The 11,894-nt window shown below is 39.0% G+C and overlaps 1 protein-coding gene across 1 annotated transcript in view; it reads right to left on the bottom strand.

Moving 5' to 3' along the window:
• Positions 1 to 6,491: 6,491 nt before the first annotated feature.
• The window catches only part of LOC131989957 (CXXC-type zinc finger protein 5-like), a 15,324-nt gene continuing 9,921 nt past the window's right edge, over positions 6,492 to 11,894 (bottom strand). Inside the window, exon 4 of the mRNA XM_059355339.1 lies at positions 6,492 to 10,308. Within this exon, the coding sequence (XP_059211322.1) occupies positions 10,261 to 10,308 (48 nt within the window). The 3' untranslated portion in view covers positions 6,492 to 10,260. The remainder of the gene's footprint in view (positions 10,309 to 11,894) is intronic.

Raw genomic sequence — 11,894 nt, 5'->3', positions numbered from 1 at the left:
TCTAGTTGTAGTTCTGGCTTCGGTTCTAGTTCTGGTTCTGGTTCAAGTTCTAGTTGTAGTTTAGATTCTAGTTTAGGTTCTAGTTCTGTTTCTAGTTCTAGTTTCGGTTCTAGTTCTGGTTCAAGTTCTAGTCCTAGTTCAGGTTGTAATTCTGGTTCTAGTTCTGGTTCAAGTTCTATTCCTAGTACTAGTTGTGGTTCTAGTTTTGGTTCTGGTTCAAGTTCTGGTTCTAGTTCAGGTTGTATTTCTGGTTCTAGTTGTACTTCTGGTTCTAGTTCTGGTTCTGGTTCTAGTTCTAGTTCTGGTTCTAGTTCTAGTTCTGGTTCTAGATCTAGTTATGGTTTCGGTTGTAGTTCCAGTTCTAGTTCTGATTCTAGTTCTAGTTCGGGTTCTAGTTTTGGTTCTGGTTCAAGTTCTAGTTCTAGTTCTAGTTCTGTTTCTAGTGCAAATGGTTCTAGTGGACTTTACATCTCCAGATCCCTGACAGACAGAACCCTCCCTCTGGTCTCTGTATGGAGTTAGTGGCGCCCTCTAGCGGACGCAGTAATGCACCAATTTACTGTTTACCAACAATGATGATATGTTTTGTGGGCGGGACCTAACTGCTGGCAGAAAGTGACGGTTGTCAAATCACATGAATAATCTACTTTTTATGGGGTTTTTTTTGTTGTAATTTCTATTTATTTCCTGGTAAGTTATACTTTTTTTCTGGTAATTTATACTTTATTCGAGTAATTCTACTTTTATCTGGTAATTTTGACTTTTTTCGGGTAATTCTACTTTTTTTTTGGTAATTTTGACTTTTTCAGGTAATTCTACTGTTTTTTCGGGTAATTTTGACCTTTTTTTCTTCTTTGGCTTCAAATGAAATGTCTGGTTCATCTTCAGGGGAACAGGAATGTCTGAACGGCCTCTAGAGGCCGCAGTAATACACCAATTTACTGTTTACCAACAATGATGACATATTCTGTGGGCGGGGCCTAACTGCTGGCAGAAGTGACAGTTGCTGCATGGACAGATAATTTCACTTGACAAAATTTCTTAAATTAAGATGATTAAATATATAAATAAGCATGTTGAACACGTAAAATGAGAAATTAACTCTTAAAACAAGATAAATTGAAGCTGCAAGCAGCGATGAACTGTCCCGAGCAGAGTGACCTGACAATTATTTGTTTCTTACAAAGATAAAAAAAATTTTTAGATTTAGAAGTGTTAGTTAATTTATCTTGTTTTAAGAGTTAATTTCTTATTTTAATTGTTCAACATGCTTATTTCTAGATTTAATAATCTTAATTTAAGAAATCTTGTCAAGTGAAATTATCTGTTCATGCAGCAAGATCATTTCCCTCAGATTTAGTGTTTTTATCTTGTTTTTAGACACACCTTTTTTGCAGTGTAGAACTAGAACCAGAACTAGAACTAGAAACAGAAGTCAAACCACAACTAGAATTAGAAACAGAAGTAAAACAAGAACTACAACTACAACTAGAACCAGAACTAGAAGTAAAACAATAACTAGAACCAGAACTAGAACTAGAAGTAAAACCAGAACTAGAATTAGGAGCAGAAGTAAAACAAGAACTAGAACCAGAACTAGAACCAGAAGTAAAACCAGAGGTAGAACTAGAACTAGAATCAGAAGTAGAACTTGAACCAGAACTAGAAGTAAAACAAGAACTAGAACCAGAACTACAACTAGAAGTAAAACCAGAACTAGAATTAGAAACAGAAATAAAACAAGAACTAGAACTAGAACCAGAACTAGAACCAGAAGTAAAACCAGAGGTAGAACTAGAACTAGAACCAGAAGTAGAACTTGAACCAGAACTAGAACTAGAACTAGTACCAGAACTAGAAACAGAAGTAAAACAAGAACTAGAACTAGAACCAGAAGTAAAACCAAAACTAGAACTAGGACTAGAACCAGAACAAGTAAAACCAGAACTTGAACTAGAAGTAAAACCATAAATTGAACTAGAACCAGAACTTTAACCAGTACTAGAACTTGAACAGAACTAGAACCAGAACTACAACTACAACTAGAACCAGAACTAGAACCAGAACTAGTACCAGAACTAGAAACAGAAGTTAAACAAGAACTACAACTAGAACTAGAACTAGAACCAGAACTAGAACCAGAAGTAAAACCAGAACTAGAACTAGAACTAAGACTAGAACCAGAACTAGAACAAGAAGTAAAGCAAGAACTAGAACTAGAATCAGTATGAGAACTAGAGCTACAAGTAAAACCAGAAATAGCACTAGAACCAAAACTTTAACCAGTACTAGAACTAGAACTTGAACAGAACTAGAACCAGAAGTAAAACCAGAACTAGAACTAGAATCAGATCTAGAACTAGAACCAGAAATGGAACTAGAACTAGAACCCGAAGTAAAACCGGAATAAGAACTAGAACCAGAACCAGAATCAGAACCATTTTCACATTTATCACAATTTCCAAGACTTATTAAACTTTTCTCACCTATGTGCTGGGTCCTGCAGCTCCTGGACGCCATCTTTGCCAGTGCCCAGTGGACCCTGTGCAGCATTCACTGTGCTGTCTAAAGTACTGTCTAAAACAGTCTCTCACATCTCCAAAAACATAAGAGCAAAATTCAAAAAGGCTATATTTGGATAAACTGACCACATATTGAAGCATATTAAAACTTAATAAGGTGACATATTAACTCTATGGAGTTTTGGGCTGTTTAGTCAATTTTTGAATCCTTTTCATCCTGCCTGTATACACCACTTAAGTAATGTTTAAATGCCATGTTGGTATATTTTTTTCACCTATGATCTAATGATAATTGATTTTTTTATTCTGACTTACTGGATCAACTTTTTGAACCAAAAAGGAACAAAGAAAAACCAACATGAATGAAATCTTGTGATTGTGTGTGATCCTGTCACCCAACTTTATTCTAGTGGGACTCGATTTTATTTGTATCTTGTGTGTTTAGTGTAACAATTTTGGTCATTTTGTGTATTTTTAAGTCATTCTGTGTTTTTTTAAGTCATTTTGTGTGTTCTTTGGTCATTTTGTGTCTTTTGTTGTGCCATTTCTAGTTATTTTGTGTCTTTATTTAGTCATTTTGTGTCTTTTTTCATTTTGTCTTCTCATTTTGTGTCTTCTTCAGTGTTTTTTTTTGTTGGTCATTTTGTATTCTCATGTTGTGTCCTTTTTTGGTCATTTTGTGTCTTTTTTTAGTCGTTTTGTGTCTTTTTTGGTTATTCTGTGTCTTTTTAAGTCCTTTAGTCCAACATAAAATGTGATTTTGAATCTTTTTCTTTAAAACACTATCATGCTCAATAAAGAATTTTAAATGTTGCAAATGTGAACAAAGGTGTCAAATCTAACATATAAGAGGGTTCCATCCAGTTCTATCATTTTATACTAAATATATTTTAGCTTGTCTCCAGTTTTACTTGGTATATCATCATCAAACTGAAACTGGCCTCATGGAGTTTACAGCCAGAACTTTAGAGGTAAATTTACAGTAGGGCTCCACGCTGCTTTGTTTTCTAGTCTGGGTGTCATCAACAAGTCTGGATTTGGAGCTTTTGGAGACTCCAGAGAGTTAACAGCCTTGGCCTTACAGTGGAAATGAAAACATTTTTAGTGGTGCAGGATATTGGTGCATGGTGTGCAAGTGGAAGTTAGTCACTGACAGCAGTTTTTTCACTGCCAATCATGTGGTGTAGCTGAATCGTTTGAGATCTTACATTCCCTGAAGGCAACGTGAAAACCTGATAAAAAAAAAGATCTGAAACTGATTTTTTTTTAAACTGTAAAAAATAGGATCTGAATCTGAAAAAATGGAACTGAAAGAAACGAAAAGTCAAAAATGAAAATACAATTTTTTCCAAAGAATTACCAGAGTTGATAAGAATTCTATGTAACCTAAAAAAAATGTGTATACTTATTTTTATTTTGAATACCTTGAATACCTTTGATTCAAAATCAAAACTTGAAAGATCAGTTTCAGATTTTATGTTTTTAAGTACAAAACTTTTTACCCTAATCTAGCTCCATAGTGTTCCAGTGTTTGTGTATCTGATTCAAACTCATTACCACCATTTGACACATCTTTTTGTGATTTATTTGTGTTATTTAGTTGCAGTTTGCTGAAAAACACCCAACTGTCTGATTTAAAAACATTTAAAAGTGAGTCCAGTTTGACCAGAGGATAACAGGAAGCTGAATACACACTCACTGGATCCTTTAATGTTTTCTGGCCAATCAGTGTTTAAACTCTAACTTCTACTATCGGCTCAGCTCGCAACCTGAATGAGTTTGTCCTTGAAAAAGTGGCCAAAACAGAACGGTTCCAGTTGAGCTGAAACGTTCAGAGGAGATCCTAAACACAGGACTGTTTCAATCCAGAAGCCTATTTTAGAGGAAATTATCTTCATACCTGTCAAGTTTTGGATTTCAAAATAAGGGAAATTTTCCGGCGCCCGTTGCAAGCAGTCCCACCACCCCAACCAAGCTTCATCACCCCTTACATTTTAAGACAGGTGTACAAGAAAGCTCAAATCACCACTTGTCAACCACTTATAAACTACAATTGGCTTTATGCACAGCTGCACTACTTCCTGAACTTCAGCCAGCTCCTTTGTTTCCTGTCTGCAATTATTGGACAAACTGATTCATCCAGGTGTGCCTGACATCAGCTGTCACAGCAACAATAATGAGACACACCTGGATAAATCATCCATCCATCCATTCTCGTCCGCTTATCCGGGGCTGGGTCGCGGGGGCAGCAGACTAAGCAGGGCATTCCAGACGTCCCTCTCCCCAGCCACAACGTCCAGCTTCTTCTTGGGGGCGTTCCCAGGCCAGACAAGAGATATAATCCCTCCACTGTGTTCTGGGTCTTCCCCGGGGCCTCCTACCAGTTTGACGTGCCCGGAACACCTCTAACGGGAGGCGCTCGGGAGGCATCCTTACCAGATGCCCAAACCAGATTAGTCAGAACCCTATGGGTGACGTCACGGTAACTATGTCAATTATTTATTTATTTAAAAGATATCTTTTGGGCATTTTATAGCTTTATTGATAGAGAGATATTCAGAGTGAAAGGGGAAGACAGAGTGAAAGTGTTCAGAGCCGGATTCAAACCCGGGCTGCCAGCTCACAAGGACTGAGCCTCTATTTATATGCGCTCTACCAGGAGACGCACCACGTCCAATATTTATACAGTCTATGGTTGTTACTCATCTGACGTCACACACTAACCTCTGGACAGCTGCCACCTACAGTACCTGTAGTAGCTACTGCGGGTGGCAGTTATCGGGAGGCTAGAGACAGAGCTCAGACTGGGAATGTGTTGGTTTTTTTTACTCCGCCTGGGCCCGGTTAAAATACAGGAGATTTACGGGAAAATACTAATAAGGGAGGACGGCGGGAAAGAAGGGTAAAATACAGGCCTTCCCCGGCCAAAACGGGACACTTGACAGGTATGATTATATTCTGGAAACTGAAGATCACAGCATCCTCGTTAGTTTGATCAGCTGTCGGTTTGAGCCGACTCTAAAAGTTCTTGATTGTGTTGATAAGATATTTGAGTTTGTCTGGGAGCAAAGATCTGATGTATTCATTCATTACTTTCTCCAGACTTCCACTGAGGTCTGTTCAACATTCAATCATTCAGTATTTCAAAACAAGACACGTTCAGAATTTGTGTTTTTATGATGAAAGGCTCACAGAAACAAAATTTGGTGTTTTCCAGAACTCAAAAATCTAATGAGAACATCTCACAGAACGTGTCGGCGTGTCAGATATGTTGGAAATGTTTGAAGTGTGGAATGTTCAGTTCAGTTCGGTTCTTTGAGTCTCAGGGTTCGGCTCAGAGCTCATCAGAAGATCCAAAGGTTCCCAGCGAGCTCCAGCTCAGGTTCTCCTGTTGGTTCAACCTGCACTGATACAAGAACAGAGGAACTGGTTCTAAACTCTCTTTGACATCCTGGTGAGGGTTCCAGGAATCCAGTGGCTATCGGTCTGATTGAGATTTTTTATGGAACCACCAGTGTTTGTGGGGATCCGGATAACGGATTCCTTAGCCAAGACTTCCTCTTCCAGTCAACGCTCATCGTTTACAGTTTGATTAGCAACTTAAGTTGGAAGAATGGAGCTGGAGTTAAGAGATAACGTCTATGACCGGATTCTTTGTCTGCTACCACATAAACAAGCTCATTTAAAGCAAAATCATCATCAGACGATAGCCTGTGAATTCTGAGTTCGGCCAAAATCTCCCTGGGCGGACAGCATGCTACCAAAAGCCACCCAGAAGTGATTGGTCAATACTCAGGACGCCAGAATGCTCCCACATCAGAGTCTGTTCCTTTACAGACTGAAAGTTTGGGACTGGATGGGCCAATCTGGAGCCAATTTTACCCAAAATGCTTCTTTTTTAAAATCAAACAACAGAAATTACAAACTGTCCACTGCCGACGTTTACGGAAATACAAAAATACAACAAAGTGAGTTTTTCCAGTCTGCTTTAGTTCATATAAAACCATCTGGAAGTTTGACTGCGCCCTGAGAACTTTCCATTAAAATCCAGACAAAAGAATCAGACATGTGACTTCCCTCAGACAGACAGAGGAGTATGGTCATAAATTAAAAAAAAAACTCTAAACACCAGATTCCAGGAAGAGTGGGTCGGCTCAGGACCGTCAGAGAGTTAAGAAGCAGATCTAGTCGTACCAGCAAGAACACAGCTCAGTAAAAATCAGTCAAGGTGCCTTTAAAGTTCTTGAGGAGGAGGTAGACAGAAGAGACAGATAACAGTGATGTGGCAATTGTAGTCCTACTGTGGTGGAAGTGTAGTCCTTGATAACAGTCCTAGATCACTTCCTGCTGAGGTCAGTTTGTACTCCCTCTGCGGTAATGTTTTTCCTTTGAGGTTAACTTGTCGTCCGGTTTTGGTCAAACTGTGAGAGTTTCTGTGGGCCTGCTGGAGGCCTGAATCTTCCTGGTTTGGCTACGGTCTGGCTCGTGGTTTGGCCGGGAGGAGGAGGAAGAAGAGGAGGAGGAGACGGTTTGAACCATGGAGGTAAACTCAGGTCAGCTGTGAATAGAGAGTTGGTCGTGACAGGGTTAAATTTTGTGCGCTGAAATTTGGGTTTAATCACCTTCAATGATGGCGTTTCCTGACTGCTCTATGTTCCTTTGGAGCTTTCTAACTTGACATGATTGCTCGTCTCAAGTCAGAAACTGGTTGTTAGTAAGACCAAAACTTCTGAGTCTTTTGGGTCCTTTAATATTGGTTCTCTGCTGGAACAGAGTCCCAGCTGGACCTTTTATTTACTTCAATCTTGATTACCCATTTGAGCCGGGAAAGCATTATCGCATTTGTACCATTAAAACCGGGGGCGCTGTTGCGTTATTATACCTTTGAAGCCGGGAAAGCGGATACGTAATTTTGTAGTATTTGTAGTTATTTCCAACTATTTTTGGTCTCTTGGCCAATGAAATGCATCAGAATACATGTGGGAGTGAGGATTGTAGTGAGGTGTCTCTGAATCATCAGGGGGAAAAAGGAACAACAGAAACAGTTGTGTTCAGGGCTTTGTAAACATATGAAAATGTTTCTATCAAGTCTCATTAGGGCTGTTTCCACTACCGGGTAATACCCGGACAATAACCGGAATGAGGTGGGTCTCACTTGCCGAAATGCCCCAATTGAATACGAGCAGTCCGGAGCCGGCTTTTGTCTGGACTTTTCCCCCTTCCCTGTTGAAGAGCAGGGTCTTTTTCCTCCCCTGAAAACAGCCTGGTCACTGATTGGATAAATCGCTAAGCGGGACAGCAACACATGCCATTTGTAAAAGCCGGAAAAGCAGTGTTCCCACTATTTTTCAAGAAAACAACTGGAGACAAATACAGCGACTCCTTCTTACTCTTCTTAACGAGCCGCTGCTTGTTAAGAAGAGCCGCCCTAAGTGGCAGTTAGCTACAGTTAGCTCTGTAGCAGAACAGTGTGTATGTGCTGCTGTTACAGGAGGTGTTCACTTAGCGATCTCTGTTTGTTTACAACAAGCACCAGAAACTCCGGGCACAGTTAGCGATGCCGGTTAATTTACAATCACTATGTTTATGATCAGAGGAGACTGTGCACAACTAGCCATGCTGCTTTCAGCTGCTAACGTTGTGCAGCACCTCCGGAGTCTCGTAAATCCCTCTGGGGGCTAACTTGTAGTTGAAACACGCAGAGTGAGCAGACTTTTGAGAGGGTGTGGCCTGAGACTTTCCCGGTGGCCACTTTCCCCCCTAGTCAAAACAGGGCTATTTACTGAGCCAACGACCGGTCAGTCTATGGAGGCTACATAAGTTACGTCAGACTGAGGTAAACTGTGGTTGGTTATCTGCAGATCGGTCACCTGACTGACCCAGACAAGGCAAACATCTACTGGTGACGAGGAGCTGAAGAACTGTCCCGGGTGTCTGTAAGACGAAAGACCATCCAGTAACGGAGGAACGGTTGGGACAGTTTTGGTACTCTGTAAATATGTTGACTGTGATTTATTTGTTTCCCAGGTGGCAGAGGAGCAGACCTGAGTATCATCTACCATCTAATCTTCTCTATCAGTGGTTAACTAGTAAAAAGTTGCTCAACCTTCCTGGGGAAGTCTGCGGTTAAAGAACGAAAAAAAAGTTATTTTTGGCACATTTGGACATTTCATACTTGATGAGAATGTCCATGGCAGGACTCTTTACAGGGCCCTCCCACTGCAGTACACGGCTCATTCAAATTAAAACTTCTTACCAATTAAACAATAGTTCTGGGACACCACATAAGAATAAAGTTCTGCCCAGATGAGTCAAGAACACAGTATAGGCGTGTTTCCATTGAGTCCTTTTTGTAGTGTCTGAGTTTTTTTGCTCCGCCCACTAGTTAGTTCCCCTTGGCCTCTGTTTCCATACAGGTACGTTAATAGCGGCTTACCAACGGAGTTAATGTGACAACAGACCGACGCGGCTAGCTTTGTTGCCAACTTAGAGACTTTGTCTCTATATTTAGACTATTCAGACCCTCTAGAGACTCTTTGTCTCTATATTTAGACTATTCAGACCCTCTAGAGACTCTTTGTCTCTATATTTAGACTATTCAGACCCTCTAGAGACTTTGTCTCTATATTTAGACTATTCAGACCCTCTAGAGACTCTTTGTCTCTATATTTAGACTATTCAGACCCTCTAGAGACTCTTTGTCTCTATATTTAGACTATTCAGACCCTCTAGAGACTCTTTGTCTCTATATTTAGACTATTCAGACCCTCTAGAGACTCTTTTTCTCTATATCTAGACTATGCAGACCCCTCTAGAGACTCTTTTTCTAAAAAGCGACAAACCTAGGGACTTTTTCTGGTGTTATTGGAGACGTTTTGAGACTCGTTCCTACTCTTCTTAACGAGTAGCAGGCACCGTCCCAAAGCACTCACAAGTGGCCCAGTCCTCCTGCAGCGGTCCCTCAGCTGCAGTCAGAGCAGGAGATGTTAACCCCTCAGCGTATCCAATCAGCCTCCACTAGTTAGTAGCGGATCAGAAAGTACCTGCCTCGGGAGGGCCCTGTGAGGAGTTCTGCCGTGGAGATTCTCGTCAAGTATGAAATGTCAAAATGTGCCAAAAATAACTTTTTTTCTTGTTCTTGCCACCTCGAGAACAATAACAAATTTCTCTGTTGTTGTGGAGTCTGAAAAGGGCATAACGGGACGATGGAACCATCTAGCAAGGATTGGCTAAAAATGCTTTTCTACACGTAAAATTAGCATTTAAAATTCAAAATTAGCTTTAAATTAGCTTTTTTGATAACCTTATCCAATCAGCGTCGGCTAGTCAGTAGCGGCTCAGAAAGTACCGACCTGAAGTTGAAATGAATGATCTTTGTTGAACCCTGACCACGAGGTTCTTTAACCATAAATCCTGTTTTTAAGGGCTCCAGACGTCTGGTTTCCCTGTGTGAATCTATTCCACAGCTGAGTCTTGGATTTACCTGAAAACAGGTTCAGGAGAGTGTGCCACAAATATATCATCACTCTGAGCTCTGATTGGCCGTGGTCAAACCGCCCCCTCTGCCTCGGCCCCCCCGGCCAGCTCCCCGCTCCGGGCGAGCTTGGATGTGTAGTCTTTAAGAGTCCTCCACACATTGAGAGCTTGTAATCCTGCTGCTAAGCGTCTGGAAGTCGTAGTCCGAGTTTTGAACCCACGGTTTACGGTCTGTGTGCGGTGAGGACTTCCTGCTCGGTGGCTAGAAGAACCAGCGGAACGCCTCGCCGGTCGGGACAGACGGCGGCCGCTGAGGACAGGCGAGGACAGGGAGTCAGACATGAATACATGTAACAAAATATTAAAAATAAACATAGGCAGTAATGATATTTGATAAAATGTGATTCTATTTGCATTGATAATTTGTATTTATTTACAAACATATTCATCTATTGTTTGCATTTCCACCATCTATTCATATTTATCTTCAAATGTTTTTATTTAGTTAATTCATTTATTTAACAAATTATTGGAAAAATACATTATCAAATAATAGGAATAATTAAAAACATTAAACAATAATAAATTGATTAATAATAAACTACAAATAGAAGAATAAAGAAATACCTTTTTAAATGAATAAAAAAATAAAAAATAAAAAATTGAATAGTAGATAACCGGGGAATGAATACAAAGGTTAATTAATATGAAAGAAGCAAATTTAAAATAAATGAATTTATGCCACATTTTTATCAAATAATGAACACAAAAGTGCTAATAATTAAACAACAGGAACAAAAAAATTAATGAATGAAACATTTGATCAAATAATGAAAAAAATGGCAAAGTGTAATAATTAAACAACAGGAACAAATAAAAAAACTAAAAATTAATATAAAAGTAGGTAATATTGGGAATTGATAAAAAGGTAAATTTGAGTATTATAATAAAGTAATTAAAATATAATTATTAAGTTATTTAGTTAACAAAATAATCAAATAATAGGAATAATTAAAAACGTAAAAAACAATAAATTAATTAATAATAAACTACAAGTAGAAGAATAAAGATATAACTTTTTAATTAATTTAAATTAATAAAAAAGCAATTAAATTGTAGATAACAGGGGGATTAATACAAACGTTAATTAATATTTAAAGCAATTAAAAAAAAAATTAATGCCACATTTTATCAGATGATGAAAAAAATGGCAAAATGTTAATAATCAAACAACAGGAACCAATTAAAAATAAATATACTAATACATAAATACATTGAAAAGTAGGTACATTTGGAATTATTCAAAGGTAAATATAATATAGAAAATTATAATTAGAACACTTCAATATTATTATGAATTTATGTGAGCTTTTTATCAGATAATGAATATTTGTAATGTTATTTCTGGTACATTTAATGGGATATTAATTTATTTAGTGATTTATTTGTTCCCTGGACGTGTTCATTGAGAGAAAGGAGTTTTACTGAGTGTTTTCTCCCGTCAGAGACGAAAAATAACCTGAATAATAAAATAATAACTGGCAGGGAGCTCTCTGATTGGCTGAGAGTCTGTCAGGTCGACTTCAAAGAGACGAGAATGAGGCAAGAGTGTGAAACCACCTGCTCACACACACACACACACACACACACACTGAACACAGTCTGATGCCCTCTGATACATACGTTACAACACGCACGCACGCACGGTGCTGTAACTTGCTGGCCTCCACAGGTCCAATTAGTGTGTAATTGAGGGAGATTATGGTTGGTAATTCACATACACACACACACACACACACACACACACACACACACACACACACACCATATCCCCGTGTGTGTGTTGCTGTTCAGGGAATAATTTGTATGAGTTTGTGGAGATTCCCACAGAAGGAA

The sequence above is a fragment of the Centropristis striata genome, chromosome 17, assembly GCF_030273125.1.
Source record: "Centropristis striata isolate RG_2023a ecotype Rhode Island chromosome 17, C.striata_1.0, whole genome shotgun sequence".
NCBI classification, from domain to species: domain Eukaryota; kingdom Metazoa; phylum Chordata; class Actinopteri; order Perciformes; family Serranidae; genus Centropristis; species Centropristis striata.
This window is presented reverse-complemented; position numbering and strand designations above follow the sequence as displayed.